At 45.7% G+C, this 26,004-nt stretch overlaps 1 protein-coding gene across 1 annotated transcript in view; it reads right to left on the bottom strand.

Annotated features, from left to right (window-relative positions):
• Positions 1-25,517, bottom strand: part of MXD4 (MAX dimerization protein 4) — a 35,271-nt gene extending 9,754 nt beyond the window's left edge. The window contains exons 1-2 of the mRNA XM_010190636.1: positions 25,372-25,517; positions 16,202-16,231 (exon numbers count right to left, since the gene is read on the bottom strand). Of these exons, the coding sequence (XP_010188938.1) occupies positions 16,202-16,231; positions 25,372-25,517 (176 nt within the window). The remainder of the gene's footprint in view (positions 1-16,201; positions 16,232-25,371) is intronic.
• Between the last annotated feature and the right edge of the window lie 487 nt (positions 25,518-26,004).

A 26,004-nucleotide genomic window follows, 5' to 3' on the forward strand; every position in this document is an offset into this window, starting at 1 on the left:
AGCCTATTGTTCACACTGGATAATTTTCATTCCAAGGAAACTGCAACAACTCCAAGAAATTCCTACAGCTACTTGATGGATAGCTGCAATGGGAACAAAATATTTCTCAGTAGGGCCGAATAAAGTAACAGGAGGCAATGATTGTGAATTGGGAGGTTCAGGATGGACATTAGGAAAGCAATTTTTCACGAGGGCGATCCCACCACTTTGGGACAAAAGACAAAGCTGCCGACAGCCTCCATGCGCTGATGGCGGGAGCCATGGGGCAGGCATTTCCCCAAAGCTGCACCTGAAGACTGAAACAACAGTTCCTGCTGTTGCCACTGCACTGCCAACTGCCAGGGGTCGCTTGAGGAAAGGGTGAAGAAGGCCATGCTCATCTGCTTCTCAGCGGTGGTGGGGAAGAGCATAAACCTCACTAGAGAGGTGAAATTCGTGGCAGTGTTCACCTTGCACATCCTCAGGGTCTCAGTGCACAGCCTCCCCAGATTAGGAGAATGACTCTAACGCATACCCACGCTCAAGATGGCTGTAAAAGAGAAGGAGCAACTCGATCAGCAAAGTCTGGTCTGCACCCACTCGCTTCCATTAGTAGATTGCCCAGTCAAGACACGGAGCTGTCTGGACCATACTGGGAGGCAGCTGCAGCACCCCAAGCTGATGGGCAGCAAGGATCTGGAAGGCTAGGAAATGGGCAAAAAGCCACTAAATGTCCATATTCCCATGCTGCATGCTCTGAATTTCCCTTCATGCTGGCTGCAGCAGCAGTTGGCTGGGTTAAACAGGGAGGCGTTGCTTCAACACCCACAGCCCAGTACCTTTCACACCACAGTGCATCACCGAAGCACGCATGGGCATGAACCACTGCTTGTTTCACAAGAAAGCCCTACCTGTGCTTTCTGCAAGATGCTTTAATGCTAAAAATGCTTGCGTGGCTGAACATGTGTCTGTATGTCCCAAATTTAGTCTACTAAACTGGCTGTGTGTACAGGGGGTTGACATACTCTCAAATCAATTGCTAAATATACTTGCTGGGTGATGTTCTGAAAAGAAAAGGACACTACAGATCAAACACTCAAATGACACTGAAAATGCTGTCATGACAAGCTGCACTAGTGAGAACAACAGATACATCTGAAATAGATGCAAAATTTAAAAATTCTTCATTTCTGTATGTTAACCATCTCAGCCCAAAAACCAGACAGGCTCATGCCCTATTGTGAGGAAAACAGAGTACAAATCTAATACAAACAAAACCCCCACTTCAAATAACATAAACCTATTTGAAATAAATCTAGAAGACGACATACTGTTACAAACTGGAAAGCATTTCAGATTACTTCTTTCATGTTTCTTATTTTTTTTCCACATTCAAACCTATCCTGGTCCTGGTGCTGTGCAATGAAGTTAATACACAAAGGTTTAAATATAGAGCAGTTACTAAATTTTTCATTGTTGCATAATGACTATGTAATCTGGCTTAATAACGTACACAGGATAAAGTCAGAGAAGAACCTCTGCACCAAAAATTCATTTCAAATGTTCTCCAGGAGCATTGAGAACCAAAGTGGGCTGGGCCGGGCCCACAGCTCTGGGTCACAGACCCCTGCGGTGAACTAACGGCTGTGTTTTCTCCTAAACAAAGGTGACTTCATCTCCCTACCAGGCATGAAAATCAGCATAAAATACAGAAGTGAGCTAACTGCAATTATAAGACGCTCGTGCTTTTACAGGAAGACTCTTCACAGTTTTATTTATGAAATGCAAATACCTGCGCACAGGGAGCACTCGGGTTTTAGACAGAATCAGCAAACACAGAAGCTTGGGATCCTTTATGACATGCACTGGTCAGGATGAACACAGACAGCATCATCATTAGAAACTTACCATAATTTCCAAGTTTTTAAGAAATGCAGACCAGCAGTAAAAACTCCCCCATTGCAACCTCAGGCTTTACCTGGCACCAAGGTAAAACCAGAGAGGAACTCTGCCCTCTGACTCCACCACCAGCCCTTTCTCACCAGCGCCTGGCACAGCAAGTCAGGATCTCCTGAGGGCTGCAGCTCTTTTTATTTGTGCACAATCACACTCTCGAGTGATGACAGAATTTAGCTGCAAATGCCTTTAATAGTACTGAAAATTAAATGTGTTCACACATAAATGTGTTCATGTTATTTTGTATATTCCTGGATATCGTGGCCATGCATAGAATGCAGGTACACACCCCTACTCTGCTTAGCAGAAGTTGGTACTCAGCAGACTTGCCTCACTCCTCCTTAAGCTAACACTTTTCTTAAAGTAAGTGAGAGGAATGGTATATTTACAGCTCTACAATGCTTTTTTATAAAAGCTATCAAAGATGATCCTGTACTAATTAAAACACATTTGTTTACAAGGACATTTAAAGAGATTACATACAAACTTCCACCTCAAGAAATCACAGAAATTCAATCATATAAAAGTAGTTTTAAAGAAACCTATTTATTAATGGTCCAGACTGAATTTAGCATATCTTCAGCAAAATATTAAATACAATGGAAGATAACAACCTTCCACTTAAGTATAAAATCCTGTTTCTTCCACATTTATTTCAGTCAGAAGCACTTTCAATACTTTCTGCTCTACAAAGGATACCTCAAATACATTTTTTTCCCAAAAGAGGCTCTAGCTCATACTCGAGCCACACAACCTATTTCAACAACACAACAAATTTGCTTTAGTGAAAAGGCAAGAAAACCTCTTAGTATTAAAGCACTGTACCATAGCAGGGCACCCAGTGTGCTGATTGCTACAAGATGTGTGAAATGCTTGCTCACAGCTGAGTGCCTCCGAGTCAAACCCAGAAAATTCAGCAGCACCCTTACGGCAAACCTCTTGGCTTTTTATCATCCCAAGAAAGATCAGGCAAACACCAGCATTCTGCAATAGATGCCATTTTTTTTTCCATATTAAGAACAAAATCCTGGAAGTTTGTGCTGCAGGTTAAGATTCATCCGAGCTTTGTTCCACATGGCATTTTTTGCCTGTGCCTAACACCTCACGGAGGCCTCTGCAACCAAATTCAGCAGCAAAGCCTGGGGAAGGTGCTGTGGCAAATAACAGGCAGAAGAAACTGCAAGTGCCTAATTGCAGTGATTGTTACTGAATTAAATGCAACAGCCCTACAAACACTGCAACCGCCTGCTTTATTTGCTTTACTATTAATTAGGAGTTTCATCCTCTATACGCATTTCCAGTGTGATGAGTGCTTTTGTGCACCTGATTTGGTAAATTGAAGCCAGGCAGTTTTAGCAGCCTGGCAGTTGGTGTGGTCTTGGGGTACTTTGGAAGTATCCAGACACAAGACATTGACTGCCTATGAAGGCAATGGCTGCAAAATGTGTCTTACCATCGCTAGCTGTCTGTCAGTGCTGCTATCAACTCAGTCATCTGCAAGTTATCATGTGAATACTGCTCAGAAATGCCTGGTGCTGCTCCTATTGCTAAGGAAAACAGAAGAAAAACTCTGCTGCCTGTTATACAGCTTGCCATTCCAATGTTCTGTTCATTTTATACCCCTGAAAAATATTTTAAGTTCTCTGTTTCACTGTATATAAATGCACACTGCAGCATTCACAGTGCATTTTGTTTACTTTCACTTAGTGCCGCTTCAGCCCACTTGCTAAGCCAAGACTCCACACTTTAACTTTGCCTTTTTACCTTCCAAAGGTTGTGGCTTGTTCATGTTTAAGAACATACACATGAAACCAGTACTTATTCCTACATCTTTCAGCAAACATAAGCTCAGGGAAGTATCTGCAGTGCCACAAATGGTTGCTGCCAGGCCACTCGTGCTGTCCCTTCAGGAGAGCATCTGACAGCAGCAGCAGAGGAGGCCCAGAGCCACATCTGAATTGGGCCAGCAGAAGAATAAAAGCCCTGTCGCACACCTAGGGCCTGTTGCTGGATTTTTCCTCAACCTCCTCCCACTCCAGTTCTCCTCTGCCACAGACAGCAAGCATGAGCTGTCAGAGGGGTGCAAGGGGGACACAGGCATCTCCCCTGCCAGTGCCACCCACCGCAGGCTCATCCACGTCCCTGAATTCCCTGCAGACCAACAAAGCAAGACCAAAACACTGTGGTCGGTTTCCAACTGGTTGTTCTCCTTCACAAGCTCTGGTTGCTCTCCTTCACGAGCTCACTGTAGGCACTCAGAGCAGCACCTGTGCAAGGTACCATGTGGGAAGGACCACGTCAGCAGGGACTCCAGGGCAGCTGGGACACCAGCAGCTCTGAGTGCTATGGGTTTGAACTGTAGAGGAACCATGTCCTCAGGCTCTGCAGTACTGACCAACATCTGGCCACCCTCATTCATCTCCTCTCCTTGCTTTTTCCAGGCTTCTCCCTGCGGCCAGGCTCATCCTCACAGCTTTCCCCAGGCTTCAGCCATCCCACTCCATGTCTGAGGCTGCTCGTGTAGGAAGGGCAGCCATGAAACGTTTCACAGCCCTTCACTGTCTTGGGTCTTGAAGATAAGTAACAGCAACACACGGGAATTTGAGATGTGCTTCACAGGAAATGTCAGTAAGAATTTACAAGCTATACCAGGATTCCCAAAAGCATCACAAGCAACATAATGGCAGCTGGATACCATTTCTCTTTCCTGGATGGTGACCACCTCAGCGTTACACATATAGGGTTCTCCTTCCTTTGACCAGAGGCAATAAAATCCCTGACCTTGCAAGAACGTGGGACAACAGAAATCAAGCATTACGGAAACAGCTGAAATCCCCTGCAGTAAGTTTTTGCCCCTTGTATGGATTTCTTTTCCTCTGAAGAAAAAAAAAAAAAAAAAAGGAGATTCCAACCTATATTTTAGCATTGCAACCTTCAGGATGTAATCGTCTATAAAGAACAGTTTTCTTATTTTAAACCTTCAAAATCCATGTCAGACACGTATGAACAATTGCAGCACCTATAGAAAAGGCATTTCTGTTTCGAGTGTCTATTTTCAGCCCTGTTATCTACCGATTATCTTTTAACGTTCACCTCTCAAACGCTTTTAAGTGGCAGCAAGGGAGGTATCACCTCGTACCACGAGCTCAGCATCGCACGGCACTCACCTAACACAGGCAGATGAACAACAGTGCCTGTGAGGAATACACGAGTGATGGAAATACAGGGTCACAAAAAAATAATCAGTCGTGCTTTTAATAACCATTTAATACTTCATTCATCCAGCCTTCCACTCATTTGTTTCGTGGATTAAAATGCACACATTGCAACTTAGTAGTCCTCCTAAATTAGACCTCTCAAACCCATCTGTCTTACTGGCACTCAAGTTTCTTAGATTACACTGCAGGGAGGCTCAAGATCTTAAGTTTGTCTGTTACCTCTGAACAGTGACAGACCCAATTAGATAAGGAAAGTGCCACTGCAAGATCACGCCATTCTGGTATCAAGCAGTTTTAATTCCCACTTGAAGTTACACGGAGGTACACACGTACTTACACATGCTCCTCACTGAAACCCCAAGAGTGGATTAGGACTTGCCATCATTTACGCAGCAAATCCAAACCCATGGCATCCCCCTGCAATAGCTGTGTTTTCAGCTGTCACCTTTCATGGCACTCCTGTCAGTAATTTAATGACTTCTGAGCATAGGTCAAAGAGAACTGCACTTATTTAAATGAGGAAAAGCTGCAAAACGACGACGGGTTTGCACTGGGCTTACATGCAGAGAGGAAAAGGATGATAACTACAGTTTCCCACAAATTAACCATTGACCAAAAGGTGGTTGAGGAAGATGCAGTCAGTCTCCCCCACAAGTGGCTCACGGGACTGTATCGTCCCTCTCACGTGGCACCAAAGGCACAAGGTGCAGCGCGGCTCTGCACACACAACCTACACGTTTATCGACTGACAACACCCCAGACCAAGTCACTGCTTTCAAATCAGCTCATGGCTTGAAACCGGCTTTAATTATCAGACTGTTTCCCCACATCAAAATGCTAAGCAAGAACATCATGTCTCAGGACATTTGCCAACAGGAAGGATCTTAAAAAAAAAAAGGAGGGGTGGCTGCAATGCTTAGAGAAGCCTAGAGACGTTGAGCTGTAGCACAGCACTAAGTGAGCAGAGCATGGTACCGGGCCCAGTGAGCTTTTTCTGCCTAATTTTAAACCTCCCCATAGACCTAGTTATTTTATGCATATGTCAAATGAGGGGATAAATGTGTTCAAGACTTATTTTTTTTTACACCACTGTATGATGCCAAATTAAAGGAGAGGCAAGTCAAGCTGAATTATTTCAGCTAAATTAAAACATGCATTGCCACCACACACCAAGTGTGAGGCCTTGTGGCGACAGACAGCCGGGATTAAGCAGCCTTTTCCTGCACCAAGTTAAATGAAGAGTGTGAGTCATTAATATGTGCAATACTGGACACCTGTGACTGTGGCATTATTGTCTATTGTACCTCCATATCCAAATGCCAGGTAAATATCAAGCGTTGAATTTAAGTAAAATTTAACAAATCCTGAGGGGCTCCGTGTTCCCACCTGCACAGGGCTCCAAAAGAAACAGCAGCAATTCACCCCGCAGCTTTAACACCTTATCAGAGTTAAGGCAAATACATCTCCAGTTCAGCACCTAAACTATTGCTTTCTCCTTCTCAGAGGTAGGAAATTTTAAGCTCTGACTGGGAAATAAAGTATCAGAAAGGGATGTTCAGTGCTATGTCTTCTGGTTTTGCTTTTGCTAACGCTTCCTCAGCATCTGTACCTACCAGAGCTTCATGGCCATCTCAGAGGGAGTAGCTAAGTAAGCAAGAGTAAGCACAAGAGAAGTTAACGGGAAAGGACGTGCTGGGTGTTGCTGTTTTTACCACTGTAGATATTTGAGATGTCCTCTGAAGAGATGGTCAGGGTGCCCTGGAATGACAGCAGGGTGCCTGTTCCAGCCAACTGAAGGCTGGTTCAGACTCCAAGTGAGGACAGCAAAGGAAAAGAAGAAAAGAAATCACCCTGAAGTAATTAAGAATATACATCCCCAAATCTCCAACTCCATCACTGAAACCATGTAATTAGAGGTGGATAGAAAAGACAGAGTGAGGTGTATATATAAACAAATTTAGGAAGGATTAAATGCACTGACTGTAATTAAAGATGGTCTCCTTCAAGGCTACAATGGGTACTCTTACTTTCACATAAGTAAAAGCTGAGCAACATTTAAGTAATATTTCTCCCCCTAACAGTGACAAAATCTGGCATCACAGGACAGTGGACAACTGCAGATATCTGACAGTCCTGCCTCGAAGTTTATATTTATCTTGCCACAGCACAGATAGTGCCTTGTTTATAATTTAATTTCCGTCCCATTTCCCTTTCCACTGAACAGCACAAAGCTGGTTGTTTCTGTGCCAGACAGGCTGCAGTCGAGCAAAACCTGAAAATGATCCATTTTGGGACGATAAGCTACAGGACAGCTTTTCAAAACTCTCTGTGCTTTCCTCCTCCTCCTCCTCCTTCTTTTTCCCCACAAATCTGCGCCCAGATTTCTGAAGTGCAGTGTCCTGAGGTTGTCTGGCAATGGCAGAATAGCCAGAAGTTTGGACCCAGCTGCCATGTGGGTACGTAAAGTCAGGCAGTGGGAACCAAGGCACCTGACAATCCCCTTCAAATACCTGTTAGCACACAGACCCAATAGCTGCTTCTAGCCAAACACACACAACAAGCTCCCAAATTTCCCCAGCAGAAATTATTTGCTCCACCCATGCTGTTCATTTCAGCAGTCAACATAACAGCACTTTCCAATCGGGATTAAGTCAGCTTTCTTGGGGGAATTACAGGGTTTGCTACCTTTATGCTTGGTAAATACCAGTTAATGTGGTATGTAAGGCACAGCGTGTCTGTGCCCTCGGCATCTGCAAACACTGATGGTGCTGCTGCCTTCAACAGGAGCTGCTGAGTCCTGGCAGCAATTACGTGCCAGGCAGGCCCCTTGTTTAGCGCCATGTATCTTCACGTAGTTACCTAAATTGAAACATCAGGGAAAATGTGTTAAGCATTAATCCCGAGGTGGCAGTTGGGAGGAAAGGACTTGCAAGTAGTTCTCCAACTTCTGAGAGACATTTTTACCACATTTGGATGTAGTCTTTGACTGTTCCCCAAATCTGCTTTCTTGCTATAAGGTAGAACCTAACATAGGCTTCCTCAATGTAGGGCAGGTAGCCTGAAACTAGAGCTACTAGTTTTCAAGTCAGAAGCATTGCAACAGAAGACCTCACACACATACATCCAAACCCACACCTCTTCTGTGCCGGCTGCGCCAATCGCCACACACTACACAAGTAGTTACGCTAATCTGTATAGAAAAAATTGCGTAACATAAACTGGAATTAAACAATACTGGCCACTTGAGATCCCTTCACAAGTCCTGCCACTCTGCTCTGTTCTAGCAGGATGCATCATAGCTCAGTATACGCGTTTCAGTTTCCATCTCAAAACACAGCACTCTACAAAAGTCCTGAAACAACCCTCTCCCTCCAAAAATAAGAAGGGACTGGGCGGGAAAGGAATAGCTTATCCACTCTTGTGAATTGCAGTCCTTTGGGACAAGCATAGTCAGTTTTTACTGGATCACATGCATGGAGTTTTTATTTGGTCGGTTCTTTTGGTTGGTTGGTTTTCTCTTCAAAAGAAGCCCAAATTGAGTTGCTGTGAAGGAACAGCATTATGTTTTTCCCATTTATGATCTGCTGGCTGAATGTTTGTGCTCGTTTCTGGATCCTCAACGGCATCCTCTGTGGCTGCCCAGATGTGATGTGGGGCTCAGTCTGCAGGCAGGCACACACAGCCTGTACCAAAACCCCCTCAGCAAGGCCCAGAGTTGGGCCCGCAGCCCGTCCCATGTTGAACCACTGTGTGCACCAAGGGGAAAAAAGATTAAAAATTAACTGACCCATTAAGAAATTGTGTGTAGTAAATCTAAGGCACAAGTGTCCACTGACAGAGACCATGAGGTGAAAGCAGCATGAGCTGTAACAGGAAAGCACACATTGTTCCATCCATAAAGAGACATTCTGAATTTGGGACCAGGCCACGGTATATCCAGTACTCCAACAGGGTGAGCAGCCCATGGGAAGAGCACTGAAAATAGAGCTAGAGACACCAATACAGCACGAAGGCAGGGAGAGGAGGGGGCAGGACAAGCAGCCCACAGAGTATAGCCAGCTCCTCCAGCCTTGGTTCATCCCTTGGTGTTCACCCCAACCAGGGACACTGGGTCACTGAAATTTTATGCTCATGACATACTTGGGAGGGAAATAATGCAGCTGCCCATAGATTTGGTGTGAATCCTGAGCACAGTCACCCTTAAACAGCTGGAGCTACGCTGCTGGCTTTCTGGTGCATTTGCCACCTCTTCAAACCACGGCAGGCCCCACTTCTTGTATACCCAGTTTTTGACTCTGGACTTCCACAGACACAATTGGCTGAGATTCAGTCAAAGATTCCCATTGCATTACACAAGACTCATTTCAGAGGGCAGCTTCTTAAAGCCCATTAGCTGCCTAAATACCTTTAACAAAAATAAAACCAAGTTCCAGCTCACTTCCCCAGTTGTAGCTAAGCAAGCTTAAAAGGAAAACCATTTTTAAAAAATACCTAATTCAACTAATCTTTTTCTCCTCCAATCAAGACAGCAGTCACCATCTATCTCCATTATGTACAAGACCAGCCTACTCTTTCTACCACGGCAGATAAGAATTGGCCAGGTCAACTAGCAGATGCTGAGAACATAAACCACCTTTCGCACAGTCCATTAGAGGCCGACACACGATGGACTTATGTTTGGAGAGATGGATGAGCAAATCCAAGTGGAAAAAACACACGCAGTTGGTTTCTCACCCATCTGCTTTCTGCTGGCTGTTTGGCTGGCCAGGAAGCACACGGCTTTCTGGAGCCCAGGCCCAAAACTGCACTTAGGCCCCGCAGTTCAACGCTGACCTCAGCAAGAAAAAGGACATCACATTTAGTCCAGACTGTATTTTAGTCCATTTTTCATTGCTAAATAAAAGCTTTGTCCAAAGCACGAGGATGTGTACATCTCTGACACCTGGAATATAACTTCCTGAGCAGATTAACTTCCAAGCTTCATCTGCTTAATAAATCTCCTTTCCAAACCAGCAGCCTAGGTGGGAAGACACTTTTTTGGGGGAGTGAATAATCAGGTAAGCTGCAGTGTGCACTGAAAAGACAGTATTTTAGTGCACGGGCATTTATAGTAGCTATTGCAGCACGTAGTACAAGCCAAGCCACAGGTCCGGACATTTCCTGACTGCCTAGAGGTGGGGAAAAGGTGAGGAAAGAAAAGCATTTTGGTGCAAAGCTTTAAACCTTCTAATTTCTTTAATTTCATGGATTAATCAGATCCAGAAAAATGGGACATTTCAACAAAAGCATAGGAGCAATTTTCCAGTTCTGTGCGTCCAGTTTTTTATAGACTTCTAAACAAGCTCCACAAAAAAAACCTTACTACAGCGATTTAAGACACAAACTTTGCCCCTCTGTTGGAAAACTGAGGTTAAATGATGGGTACAAGGGGGTTTGAGCTGAGACTCAGCCTTGCACTGGCTGAGGGAATCCCATTCGCCTGCCCACCACAGCTGGCACCCTTGGAGAGGACAGGGACTGATGCCTAGACCATGAGGTTATCTTCTCACAAAGGCAGGCCAGACTCTCGAGACGTTACCTTGCTTCAGCAGTGCTAAGGTAAGTTTACTGCAATTCACTTGAACTGTAATAAACCACTTCACATCAACCAGATGGTGTAAAAAGTTCCTTACTTGACGAGAAAACCAGAAGAAACAGATATAATATGGAGGTTACGTTCTGCTAGTAAGGCAAGGTGGTTCCCACCACTCATGTAGCAGCCACATTATTCTAGATGGTTTATGTAAAATCTGGACATGTCCTAGAAATGGCAACAGGTTTTATAGACCAGTTATAGCAATGAGATCTGTACCAGGTCAGTAAGACCCGTCCAGTGCAGCACTCTCCAAGCAACAGTATCCAAAACTGGATGCTAAGGAGAAATATTACACTGACAGAGTGAACTGTAGTGTTCTCCACTGTATATTAATAGCATCACTCAATGAAGCGAGCCCACCCTGTCCCTGTGCTGGCATCTGGGTGTGCCTGTGACAGTGAGCGGGGTTGGGAAAACCAAGGGGCTGAAGCAGCAAGCATCTCCCCTCCTCCCGCGCTGGCAGGGCCCAGCAGCAGCAGCGTAGAGCCGGGGTAAGTCCTGATGGCAGCAGAGCAGCCAGACACATCCTGGGTGACCCTTCCCTGAGGTGCTTTATCTTCAGCAGCAGTCAGGGATCTCCTCAGCACCGTGGCCATTCAACGTGATGGATCGGTGCAGTTATAACCTTATGCTGCACAATGGTACTAACGGCAACGGTAATCTGTGATTTTGAAAAGGCAGCCCATAATAAAAATAAACATTAAGCATTGTTTTGGTATGCTATTATTTCAATGACCTTTCCGTTCTGTTTCAAAACTTCCAAGTTTATCAGCAACTGGCAATTACGTGCTTTTCGTTAACCCTGCAGTTCAGTTACATGAAGAACCACAGACAGGATTTCAAGACATCCATCTGTGCGCTCTCTCAGCTTATACGAACTTGAAACTCCAAGTAACTCTGGTGGGTGAGATTAATGTACCAATGAATGTAACTGCGCTCCTGCACTCGTCTGCACTTCTGTCATGAGAAGACGGACCTCTGATTAGAACTTAACTTCAGAGGCACCTGCTCTCATCAGCTAATACTGTACATCATAATGTTCCCATCAAAAATACATCTGTTTTTCATCAAAACCAGCATTTATATATAGAAACCTACTTCATACACATGATGATGCACTGTAACCATCTTTTTTTCTGGCAAGATTTTAGGTTTAAAGAATACACAAGGCACTACCCAAACCTCAGGACTGCACTGCCTTCTGCATGCACAGGAGCACTTTCCGTCACCCCTGGATCAGCACTGTGAACAATGCACACATTAGGCTCATTTAGGCAGAAGGAAAGGTTTGCTTTCTTCTGCTAAAAGGTTTTGGAAGTCATGATGTCTCATGTATTCCTCATTCTGGTCTTCCATCAAACCAACGTCTGGGGATGTCAGATGGGATCCACTGGTTCCTCCAACCAGGAAAGCACTCACAACTCCAGTGCTGCAGCACTGAGCACTGCAGGGCTTGAGGTCGCCAGTCCATCCTGCCCAATGACATCAATCAGCTCCCACTTCTAAATATACTCCCTCTGCTTGCCAGGAGTTTACTATTTTGTGGAATGCAGGCAGGACAACTCTCACTGCTGCTCATCTGCCCCTTTCACCTTCGGAATTAAAAAAAACCCAAAATCTCCACAGAGAATAACACAAACAGTTTGATAGAGGCAGGAGGTAACTGTCCATCTAGATCCAGCCATACCACGGCCACCCAGCCAAGGCCCTTGTTCGGCTCACACGGTGTCAGTTTGGGGACAGCCTGCTGATTTCGAGGCACACTTCTATTAATTTCCTCACTAAATCTTAAAAGCTGTTCATTAAAATAACTGTGTTTCACACACTATTTTCAAAGACTTGGCTGCAGAAATGACAAGATCTCGCACTGCTCCTGCAGCAGAGCTCCTCACAGCCAGGCAGGAGTGAAATGGCTTTGCCACTGATGGGTCCATCCCTGCACCCCTCCTCGGGGCTCCATCTGCTTCCCACAAGGATGGAAGGACCACAGTGGTGAGGCGTCACTTCCTCCTGCAGCCCATGCACACAGGAGTAGCAGAGGGCAGATGGGTCACTGCCTTCACTGAGCGCTGCGAAGATCTCAGTACAATCTTCAGGGGGACATACCTCGGTTTTTACACTGTAATGTACAACTAGTATAAACTGATGCAAATAAATAACATTATGCCATGCCTTTCTAAGAGGTTTGGAATCTTTCTTTTTTTTTAACACTATGAAAGTTGAATCCCTCCATACAGCTGTCAGGTTAGGCCGATTTAAAAACTGCCTTGCAAAAAGTCATGGATACCAACGTACATGCAATTTACATTGCTCTGAGAAAGCCTACTCATATAATGCTCTGGCTGGAAACAATAACACAAAATATATACTTGTATATACATATATATTTGACATTAGAAACTAATTACATCCAAGTGCCATTCTGATTGACCTGTCTGTAATTATTAAAATATCTTCTAGGACCGCATCTGTCCTTAGGATAGAAGATTTCCTGCCTTTCTATTTAGGAGGTTTCCTGTTTCACGGCTCTGAGATGCAAACCTTAATCACACAGGACCAAATCAGGACTGCCATTAGAGGGATGGGTCCTTACCGAGTCTCACTATAATGAACACACACTGAACTTCTGAGCAGGGTATTCCAGGGAGACTTAAAGCAGAGAAAAAGGAATTTTATGCATGAATTGCTGACAAACACTTTACCATAACTGTGGTCTGAATTATATTATGTAATGAGAGTTTTTGTTGGAATCATGTCTCTGCTTCTGTTTGTCTTCCTCTGAGCATCCCCTCAAGAGCATGCAGAGAAGAGACCCAGCAGTAGAAAATGAAAATTAAAGTGGTGGTGCCAAACGGCCAAGTCTGCACACACAGAGAGATCAACCTCTGCCATTCCCACTGACGTCAAAACCAGACATAAAACCTCTTTCGTGCAGCACCAATGCAGAACCTGAACAGCACCGCGGACCAGGACACAGCTACTGTGGCTTTCTGTTAGTGGCAGCTCCGGCCACCCTCATGCAGGACACACAACCCTGAAAAAGAGGAAGCCATTTTCCTGCCTCCCAGCACTTGGTCCGGCCCACAGACACCACGTGAGGGACTGGGCAAGGCAGAGGATGTGAGCAGCCATCTCCTCTCTTCCTTCTTGACGGGATCCTGTGAGATAACCAAGTGTGCCTCAGCCAGCAGCATCATGGCTGTGGTGAGTCAAAGGCGCTGGTCCTGGAAAGGATACACCTCCAAAATCAACATCCAGGGCTTCCCAGCTGGCAGCACAGGGCTGTGCGGGGGAAGAGCACAGCCTCTGCTGCAAGGACCAGCTGCTACGGGGACACACCACGGCTGTGAATCTTCCACTAAGCTTTTCAAGGTGCTCGATGGATTTTAATGCCGTTTTAGTGAAACAGAGTGAAAACCAGTACAATCGGTATTACCAGCTCATACACCCACAGTGCTGGAGGAGGAGGTTGTAATAAAAAATAATTAAAAGAGCCCTTTGCACCAATACATTGGGTAACTACCACGGTACACGCCTCATCTGCTTTTGGGAACACCTGTCTGTACACACTAGGATCTTGCACTAATTTGCAGGTTCTCAACAGGAATAATAAAATCTGACTCCAGGTACAGTGTAACTGTGGGAGGTGCAGCAGCAGCAGCAGTTACAAGTGTTCGTTGTATAATCACAAGACATACCTCGCAGTTTACCAATTTTGACCTTGAGATGACACAGAAAGAAAAGGTAGCAAGGCAAATACTGTATGGTCCAGCTACTACAAAGATACAACCCAGAACTGAAAGTGAGAACAGAGATTGAACAATTAATAGATCCTTCTTCTGCCCCTGCATCTGCTGCAAATGCTGCTGTGCCTCATTTACTGCACTGCTGAAACATGTTACAGCAGAGCAGGGGGGGAGAAGAGGCAAATCCATGCTCAGGTTAGAAAACTAAAAAGGAATATGCAGTCTAGATTATGACAAATCAATAATGATGGAGCAAGGGAAAAGGAAGAAATGGAACAGAATATCTGGAAATAAGATGGGAAAAAATGAGAGAAAGAAGCACAGCTGGGGCCAAAGATTCTTTTTTTTTTTAAAGAAGTGTGACTGAAGGACTGAATTTTGCATGAAGTTATTTTCCTGAAGACTCGGCTTCACCGAACCTCTCCAGCTGCCTCCGCTGCCTTCGTCAATGCACTGCACTCTGCAGCCCAGGCCTGTGTCTGTCAGCTTGAGCCTTCCCCAGCTCCTCTCATCTCTAGGATGACCACGTGGCTATCAGGCAAGGCTATCATTTACTCATATTACAATTAAACTACAGGAAAGCATGTAGGCATGCAAAGGAAGTGATGGTCTAGCTGCTACATAACTGCAGCCACAGAACAACACACAAAAAACACCAACCCAGTGAGTTCAATCTTGTGCCATCAACCACATTGCATGTGTTGAGAAGCATGCAAATATGTTCAAGTCATATTCACACATACACCCCTTGCTTTCTTCGGATGCATGAAACCTGAAAGGCCAAAAGCTACACAAAAAAAGAATTAAAAACTACCTGAAATAAGCATTTGTCCTGCTGCTTGTATGACAAGTGAAAGGCAGCGATCCCGCAGCGAGGGTGCCCTGGCTGAGCCGAAAGCCAGTGTGAAGATGGGCACCTTTTGCACTTGGCAGCTCTGTGTGCACCTTCAGAGCAGCTGCACCCCAGGAGCCTTCCTACAGCTAAAGAGACCACTGCAAACAAGCTCTGACAGGATACAACTGACGGTAAACACTGCCTCCAAACCCGAGTTCTTTAAAATCCAGGTCTTAGGGGTCTAATGAACGTCCTTGGTAAGTAAGTGTAGCTTTCTGCAGCGCTAGATATCCAGAACCAGGGCTGCAGCTCAGGAGTTGCTGATTTCTAGCTCACACACAGCTCTTTGTACAGGACATGAACCAGCAAGGAGGGGAAGAACACATCTGTAGGTACTTACATGCAAGACGAAAATTAACTGCACTTTAGACATACTTTAAAAAAAACATAGAATAACTCCCCTGTGACACACTGTTCCCCAAAAATCATCCACCTTAATCACAAAAGACTTTGATTGCACTTAAAACATTTAACACCTCTAGCAAACAGTTGCTGCAATCAGCTTCTTTATTAGTAACAGTACGGCTAACTGGTTACAGCATTAATCAGTCCAAAGCTAATTATCAGGGGTGTTTCAAAAATAGCATGCCAGACAACAGAAAAAAACCCAAATAATATTACATCTATTAGATTTTTGTTGATAAAAAACTCCCAACGTAATAAACTGTTCAGTGCAGAATCAAAACAACTTCAACAAAACGTTTTTCAGTAAGTGTGGTAATTCTAACGTCAGCCACACAACTTTTCATTTGCTTTTTTTCTCAAGACTTACCTATGTTTTTCTAGTTCGTTGTGTGATGACCTATTAAAAAGAGAAAAGAAATATTAGTGAAAAGGATAAATACTAAGATTTAGAACATTTAAAAGCCAACACCTGCATAAGTAGCAAAAGAGCTCTCTAAAACACGTATTTATATGGATTATGAAACAGCTTTGCTGTTAAATTGGTTCATTTCTACATCCCTTAGATACTTCAAGGTATCAACCTAATTTCCATAAGTAAACCGTGGGTTTAGGGGGGAATTATAATAAATTTGCATTTATTAGTGTTCAATAGATTCAGAGACAGAATTGGACATAAAAAACTGAGCAGGTTAGTAATAAGAACAGCCCACAAGATTTTTATCTGTGAAGAATAATTATGAGGGGGCAGACAATGTTAGAAGATCTAAATGGTAACAAGTAAGAGCAAAAAGCCCCCAAAAAGCCAGCATTCAAGCCCACGGAGAAGCAGAAAGAAAAAGCAGCAGCTAACCACTGCTGTTGCTGTTGACATCTTTATGGCAAAAAAAGGAATCCTCTTAATTCTTCATAGTCTAGAAACAGGAAAAAAAAATACAATCACAGTCCCCGACCTGACCACATCAGAGTGCCGTGCTCTTCCAGTCTACCAGGATTCAGGATTATTTTTTTCCCCAACTGATGCCTCAGATTTTTTTTGCCATTTTTTTTTGCCTTTTTAGAAGGCAGCCCTAACTTCTCAGAGGACTTTTTTTTAACCAATTCAGCTGGAAATATTAATTTTATTTATTTATACAGCTCAGATTAAAAACATTCCTAAAATGAAGTTATTGTCACCACTTCAAAACCAGCGACTTCCTTCAGTTTTGTCCAACTGAAAACATTTCCAGTGCTTAAGGATCAAAAGACCCAAAGGCGGTGGCAGCTTTTACGGCTGGCGGATTGCGTCAAAGCAGCTCTCCTACGACGTGCCGTAACCCCTGCCTGCATCTGGGCACGATGTGCTGACCCGAGATGTTCCTCCTGCACAAATGCCCAGTGGAGAGCCGCTCTGCCTCTCCCTGTGCACACACACGCAGCTGGATGCTGCGGCAAACCTCGCCTTCACTGATGGCAAAAGAGAGGGGAAAAAAGAAAGCAAAGCTCGTGGAAAAAGATAACCAATGAGCAAATCCACAAGCAATTTATTTCAGCTCCTGATCCTGCAAGGAATTAAGTGAACTGCCCCTCTGCAGGTAGAAGAAAACTCAAACACGTATGAGGTTCAGCACTGACGTTAATCCTTTTTCACTGGGAAGCATCCCAGTATTGTTACCAAGACATCGGCTCTGTCAACCATTACCTTGTATTTGTTTCTGAACAGCCTATGAATTTAATTGTTTTAACTTGTTGCATCAAGTGAGCCACAATCAGGTAATGCAAGTATTCATCCCATACCATGTAAGTGCTCCTAACCAATGCAACAAGACTGGAAGTGTCTTACACATATTTTGTGCTACATTAATAGGTCAAGGTGGGCTGGGTTTACTGGGAATATTGTTTTTATTTTCTACTCCTACACACGCTGAGATAGCTCAAACCTTTTCTCCATGAGAAGTGACAAACACTATGCCAAATCCGCCAACGTTTACGAAAACACAAAGAAAATGTAAATTCAGGAGGAACCATTCTCCCCAACGGGCCTGTCAAAGCACAAAGACACCGTTCACGGGGGACTCTGGGAGAGAGGAAATACAGCCTGGCCCAGATTCAGCCCCATGCCATGACCTCCCTGACTTTTATGGCAATTACACACACGATGAACACCGTCACTGTAAGCAGCCGATTCCCAGCTGCCTGCCGTAGCGGAGCTCAGACCCATCTCCGGTGGGTGTGCACGGTGACCGCTGCACCAGGAGAAACCCTGGCCAAGAAACTCAGCCTGCACAGAGCATTTTGCTGGGTAGAGAGGAGGCAATGAGCACCTGGGGCTCACGAAGGGTGACCCTGGTGTTCGCCTGGGACACGTCCTGCCACGCCAGATTTGGAGGGGCACAGCTGCCTGCCCTGGTTCTGCCAGCTACCAAACGGAGCGGCAGTGAATGTGTGCTCTTTACACAGCTTTTGGGATGCAGAGGCCTAACTGACGTGTGCAAACACAGGCAGCAGCCATACATTTCAGGAGGTGCAGCGAGGCTGAGTAATGCCTCAACTATCAGGCCCTACCCAGGAACCAAAACCGAGAGTTTTCACATTTCCCTGGCAGTTGCTCCATCTACAAAACAGGTTAAATACTCTATTAGAAGCACAATGGCTTCCTTTTTTGTTGGGTTTGCTTTCAGAAGAGATCAATCTCTCTAAATACTGTTTATTCTCTCCTTCACTGTCTATAGCACAGTACAGTGCAAAAATATCTAGTTCTTTCTGTTCTTCATGCAACCTGAAGTGAGAGAAAGACCCATAAGACCTGGTCTGCACACAAACCAGTAGCCCAAGCACTACCTCCATTTCAAAATGGAGTCTTTTATTACTTCAGTAGAAGGTCAGCTGTAGGCCAGGGCTAAGAAGATACATGGATGTATGTATTTCTATAAAAGAGACTGATGTGTGACTGCGGTTTTCAGACAAACGGTCTGTGGAGCCCTTCAAAAGCAGCTACAGGAGAAAGAAGGATTTTGGGGACTAGATTAAGTTCACTGCATTGGGTTCTGCATCTCCAGGCAAAACCTGGGGGGAGCTGGGGGTAGCAGTGATGAAGGAAAGGTGTCAGTAAAAGGCTCAAATAAGAATAAAATGGAAAAACCAACAATGAAAAAGTCATCAGCAAAATCCCAGATTCTGGAGGAGGAGATCAGCAATGATGCTGTTGCTGAGACAGCCCTGATATCCCTTCAGCAAATGCCAAGCAGTTCACCAGCTACAAAGCAGCAGTTACGTTTTCTTTGTGAATAAATCGTCAAAAGAAGATTTGAAAGAAGGGGGAGGAGCCAAGTGAATGCAGATGTTGGTTTGCAAGATGCTGTGCCACTTCCACAGCACAGCCCCAGAGCCGTCCCCTTCCACCACCCTCGCACCCCTAAACAAGACTTCCAGGTATTGGATTTGAGCATCTGGTTGATGCAACATTCAACAGACACATCCAAGCAATCAGGACGGGTGTTAATTGAGATTGTAAGGCTAACAGAGAAAAGACAAGCCTCTCCCAAAGTCCATGTTCTACCAGTTTAGGGGTGAGCCAGCAGGAACTGCCCACATGTATTGGGCTGAGACTTCACTGTATGCATGGTGCGCTGCCCGGTTTCCCTACTGCTCCATCCATTGGCTCCACCAGACGGTGCACGTTGTCAGAAGGAAACCAGTGCAGCTCCTGACAAAAAGCGGGGACATTTCAGCAATGCTACAGAAATTTCTTTCCCAGTGCTACCAGGAGCCAGGTCCAGGCTGTGAGTCACCAACACAAATGCATTTTTAAAGCAGCACAGGGAGTGAAGCAGGCTAATTAATGAAGTACTTGAAACGGGCAAATGCCTTGCCCGCACCAGGGCTCTCCAGTGCGGGCAGGGCTGGTGGGGTGTTGTACAACCTGTGTGCAGGGGACACAACTCCACCTAAGGTCGCACAGCACTTGGAGGGCCACGTGTGAACCACACTGCCTGCACTTCACCTTCTGTCCAGGTCGAAAGAGCAAGAACAAACAAAGCACGAAGTTTTACAAGGTGCTACACATCAAGTGTCTGCATCCAGTTCCCACTCCCAGGCATGCCGGTGCACAAGAGCATGCGGTTCATACACCGCAACCTTGTCTGGCGTATGCTTCCAGGGAATTCCCTGTCCACATGTACAACCCGTGTGGGACGCATCTGAGATTGTTACAGCCCACCACCCAAATCACCAGAGATGAGGAGTGGTACAATGCTAAACCTGAGCACACACATGCATCCTGCCCAGCGTTCACTGCTCCTGGGTTGTTGGTTTTTTTCTGCCTGTTTTAAACAAGATTTGCTTGCAGCCTGTCGAAGAAACAGCCTATATGGAATGAATCCACTAGAAATGATGAGTGCGTTCTCCTCACAGCAAAATTTAACCAGCCCTGCAGATTCAGCTGGGATTTGGGAACCTGGCACACTGGCACAGCTGGGATGCAGAGCTCTGGCTCCAGCACCTCATTCGAGTTTGTGCTGCCACATGGTCGCAACGGTGAGGTCTGAACACGCTTCTAATATGGTGGCAATTTGTTTTCCTTAATTGCACAAACACTGCAACTCCCAGGCATCGCAGATCTACTGCAGTTCCTCAGGGGGACAGACCAGTTGGTGAGATCTAGGACACTGGGACTAAAACACATCAGTTTTAAAAACAAGCACGGGGATGTCAATTGCCGTCCCTCTGCCACAAGCTTTAGGAAAGCAAACCCAGAGGGATCTACAGAATTGAAAAAATCAGGCAAAAAATCAGAGGAGCCGTGTCTGCAGAGTCTGATTCGTGGTGTTTTATTCTTGGCCTCTCACCAAAAAAAGAAAAAAAATAAGGAAAAATAAAATAAAAATCAAGCTCTGATCCCTAAGCTGCTTTGTGTGGGCACAGAATAACATCTGCAAGGGGCGTGCTCTGCAGGCCATAGGTTCACCCTCACTGTGAGCCAACATTAACAGAGGAATTCGGACATTAAGCTCTGTTTTTATTTGAAACACCAAATGCAGCTTTCATCTTTTTCTAGATACAACCCTTCACCAGAACACAGCACAAAACACAGGCCTATTTATATAACACATGAGCAAAAATATTAATTAATAGATACAGGAGATGTATTTATAAACCAGCATTTATTTTGCTCCCCTCTCCTGTAAACCAGCTCCTAAACAAACGGGCCAAACACACTGCACCACTAACGTCCAGTTCCTTTCTCTGCAAGTAAACTTAACCGTGACCTCAGCAGACTGGCATCTAACACTACAATTTTAGATTTCGTTTTACCTTTTTTCTGGCCCTTTCATGTCAGAGTGGCTGCCCGAACTCCCCTGTGCAGGGGCAGACATGGACAGCTTGGGCCACCTCACACCTGGTGGGCGTCAGCACAGCCAGGGCTCAGGAAAGCCCGGTTATCTGCAGGCTGGCGTGGTTTTCTACCAAAGGGCCCTGCCTCGTGAGCAAACGTCACCAAATTTCGGATTTGTGTCGTGCTCCTCCTTGGCACATCGCACGCATGTTACCTATCCATTTCTTCGGATCAAACAGCAAGCTCGGGGGCGGCTTCTGGATAGTTGTTCCTAACATCTGCAAGGTACAACCGCAGTAAATCCAGCTGTTCGTTTTATGCCTTTTCTTTAATTCCAACCACGCATTAACAAAAATTATTAGACTGCATGACACTGCTTTAGGAACTACTGCCACTGCTCTGTGAAGAGGAGACATTTATTATACTGCAGTCAAGTACCTGGTGTTAGTGTAACAAGAAGATGTGACCTAGGTTTACCTCCCCCCAAAAGAGAATCGTGTGCCTTTCTCAGATCTCCTGTCCTCTGCAAAACAAGAATTCAGTTTCATTTGCCAGAGGATTTTGGTCAAAACTACCGGAGGGGAACAAGTCTGAATCTCAGCTGAGGACACAAACGGCAAACTGGGAAGAGAAAGAAAACAAAGCAGTTTGGTTTGTATGGCATGAGAAAACTATGGGAAACTGAGTGAGAAGAAACACATAAAATCAATTATTTTAATGTAGAAGTGAAAAGGAGATGGCTGAAAATTGTGTCTGATTGCTACCAATAACCCCAAGAATATTGTTTGGCAACAAAATGCTAAAGGCCATTTCCGACTGTGATCCAGAGTTATCAGTGGACAAAGCAAAAGTGTTAAATTCCTGCAGTGGACAGAAAGCTTATAGATTTTGGTTAATTAAATGCAAATCTGCTTGTATTTCCCTGCGTGAGTCCAAACCTGTCTAAATTACTTCTCACTTAAGCGTGGTCAAGAGGGCAGCAAGCTTTTAGCCCAAACCTGAGCATCCCATCCAAAGGGCGGGCAGCTTTCCTCCCCCTTCTTCTGCAGGTCTGGGCCTCGCCAGCCTTTGATGAGAGGACAGAGGTCTCAGGGTACGATTTCTTCCACGACCACCACCTCGGCAGAGGAAGCAGGTGTCCATCAGTGCCCTCACCAAACCACAGGGCAGCTGTAATCCATCCCTGCTCGGTCCCCCACCACACCTGAACTGCATGGGACATGCTCTCCCCTCCCCAGGCAGGGAACATGGGGGAGAAATTTCAGAACAAAGAAGAAGGGTACAGCACACCAGGCTTCCTCGCATCTGACAGTTTTTCCTCTTCTCCTCTTTTCTGTTTCTCCAAGAATGAGGAGATGTTTTTCATGATTTTATATATGTATAGCTCAAAAAGCATGAAAAAACATGTATACATACATATATATGTGTGTGTTTATATATATCTCTCACTTTTTAATCTGATCAGATGCTGCAAGCAGCAGGATACAAAAATAGATAATGAAAACAACAACAAAGCCCCTGCAGTTTTGAAATGTGCAGTGATCTGCTCCTTTCCTACTCCTTCAGCCTTAAGTATGTATTTAAATGCAAGAAAAACAATGCAATAATAAGGCGTAAATTTTGATACGGATGCAATCATGCCTGCCTGCGTCTGATGCTCCAAACGCAGCACGCCTGGAAAATGGTTGAAGTGGAACAATATGGACAAACACTTTGCCCGGTGGTTCACATCACCCACGACCACTCCAGATCCTCTGAACTTTGGCCAGTTGTCTCCCTCTATTAATCTTTGAGTTGCTTAGGAAGATTTAACTGTATTATCAAAAATTCGGACTCCCGTCTGGAGCTCGCACCCTATAGCCTATAAGCTCCAAATAACAATAAACCAGTGATGCCAGTGCACTTCATGCATTTCAGACTGGATGGTCAAACATCAGGATGATTTCTCCCCCTCGAATCTAAGCTCACTGACAAACCCCAGCAGCGATCGCTCAATGCGGGTACAGAGTCGCGAGGTGCAACGCAGAGGTGCCCACACAGCCCTGCTGCTGCACCTCCATCCCCAAAATAGCAGGGTGCTGCATTAGAGCAATGCGCCTCTCCTTCCCAGTGCCCCCGCTGAACCCAGCAAAGCACCATCCTCATGCTGGCCACCCCTGAAACCGCTTCTCGACAAGCATTATCCTGTCCCGTAACACAAACCACTCATCCCTATTCTAATCACTGCAGCCAGAAGAAGAAAAGAAAGTGGAAGTAAATACACACATCATGTACCGCAGGATGGTGTTTTTGAAGGCTGCCACTGCTACAGAGTGAGGATCAGAGCGAAAGACTGAACAGGTAAAAATATATCTACAGGCGGAAAAAAAAGCAGGAAGGTAACTGCAAGCAGACGTGTATGTCTCAGCTTTAATAATGCTAGCAAATCTGTAACCAGAAATCTTTTAATTCTGCTGTATTTGATAGATTACAAATCCTCTCCTAAAAACTCCTGAAAGCAGCTTACAGTTCAGACAAATAACTATTTTGCAGCAAATGACAAGAGACCTAAGAACGGAAACGATGGAATAATAGCTCTGTAAGTAACACAAGATTTCTTGAATGCAAGAGACAGCAAAGAAGAAATCCGTACAATGCAACGAGCAGTTTACAGCTAGAAATCCTTTGAGACTTGGTTTGGTTAACTGTTTTGGGTTTTTTTTTAAAGGCAGCGAGCACACTTTGTAAGAAAATAATTAAAAATCTTCAGGAGCAAAGTGTCTCAGGAAACAAGACACGCCTCCCACTCCTGATGACTTTCTCTTTTAAAATGAACTGACGTCTTCTCAATGCTCCAAGACGAGACAAAGAATTCAACTAGAACCAAAAAACGCAGGAGCGCTGCAATTACTACCCCCGAAATGGTTGCGCTGCTTGAAGTAGGGGCACAGGGGAACAATCTGCTCCCCCTCAGTTAACTTCAAGACACATTGCTCGGCCAGGGCAGGCACAAGCAGGGCGCTCCCCAGCTCGTGTTTTTGTCAAGGAGGGAGCTCGTCAGCTTTTGATTTCGGTTTGCGCTTCTGATGCCCCACGACCAGCCGCTGGCCGCCTGCCCCCCGTCTCCCCAGCGCCAGCAGACCCAGGTGCCCGCTGCCAGGCGGGATGGGATGCCCGCTGGAGGAGCGAGAGCGGAGCGGGCCCGGCAAGACTCGGTGCTCGCTTGGAAAACAAGTCACGTGCGAACCGAGTTCATTTTAGGCTATTCTACAGGAGCCACCATCCAGCACAACCGTGCAGAGCAAGAGCCTGCACCGGGGAGAGCATCGCCGCCCCGGGGTGAAGCAGGCCCCGCTGGGCACGGTCCTCGGTCCTCTCCGGAGCAGCCCAGAAGCCGGCACAGCAGAGGACTGGAGGAGCTCCCAGGCAGGGGCCAGCACTGTCCCTGTACGACAGCCTCCTGCACGTACACAGCCGCTGCCCGAGCAGCAAACAAAGCTGCAGAGAGCCTGCGCACAGCCACCCTCCGCTCATGCCATCGCAGCACAGGTAGCGACTGCGGGGAAAACAACAAAACCACCGCCACCACGACACAAAAGCGGACGATAATCACGATAAATAACGACCGAGTCATGCACGATGACGGATCTGCATGCGGCGGGCGGGTGAGTGGGCTGGCGACCCGGCAGTGCAGCAGAAGCCCCGGAGTGGCCAAGTTCACTCCAGCACCTCCTTGCTCAATACCTGCAGGAGAAGTTCAAGAGCACGGGTGCGTGCCCCCCGCTGCCCCGCACACGCTCCCTCTCCTAAAGCCCGGCGCCGTGCTGCAACCAGAGGCTGCATCTGCTCCGGCTGCGATGGGGGAGGCGGCCGGTTTGCTGCCTGAGGTTTATAAATAAATGCCGGGGGGGGGAAATTAGTGCCATGCAAAGAGAAGTCTGGGTGGCGATTATGGTGTTAAGGTCTGCAGTAAAAGCCACTGTCGGTGAGCGTGGAGCAGAAGGAGCAGTGAGGGCGGATGGTTTAGAAGTGCAGTGAGTACTAAGGAGATGGTGTACGCGTGGCAGTGTTTATATGAGAGATCAAAACAGAGCCAAGCCCATCCAGGGAAAAAATGGCGACTACCGGGATGGGGGAAACTAAGACACTGGATTAGTTATTATTTTTAATACATGTATGCACTGCACATAAGCTAGGCACACTGGAAAAGCTGCCGATTCATTCTGAAAAAGCGGTGCGTCTATTACCTGTTATTCTGGGATTTTCTGGCCATGGTGCCTGCCTTTGTTTTCTTTCTGGAATAGTCACTATCGAAGGGTAACACTGATGCATAGCCATGTTCTGCTTCTAGGGACAAAGTCAGCATTAGTGGCAATATATTTTTTCCATGCATTTTTTTCCTCCTTTGCAGGAACGCTAGGGTAAAGAACAGAATTTTTTCCGGTTGACTTGTTTGGATTTCATTCTGGCATCTCTTAAAGAAGCGAGACAAAAAATATAACAACTCGGTAAACCAACAAAAAAAAAAAAGAAAAAGAAAAAAAAGTGCCGAATTTAGGAGGATTATTGGAGTGCACATTAAAAACGAGGCGGATCATGCAAACCCCTGTCACGCCGCACTGGGGGGGGAGGGGAGCACTGCCATACAATTACCGACTGCCACACACAGAGAAGTGTGAGGGATCCTGAGCGCTGCAACACACACACCATCCCCGGCCAGAGCTTGACAAAAAAATAACCCATTTAAAAAAAAATCAAAACAGAAAAACCAAAAAAGCACAGAGAAGAGCACTGTTCCTCCCCCAGCGCGGTGCCTCTGGCGAAGCCCGGGTCAATCCCGCGGTGCCCGGGCAGGTGACGGCTCGGGGCTGGTCCCCCCG

This window comes from Mesitornis unicolor, unplaced genomic scaffold (assembly GCF_000695765.1).
Source record: "Mesitornis unicolor isolate BGI_N332 unplaced genomic scaffold, ASM69576v1 scaffold39488, whole genome shotgun sequence".
Taxonomy (NCBI): domain Eukaryota; kingdom Metazoa; phylum Chordata; class Aves; order Mesitornithiformes; family Mesitornithidae; genus Mesitornis; species Mesitornis unicolor.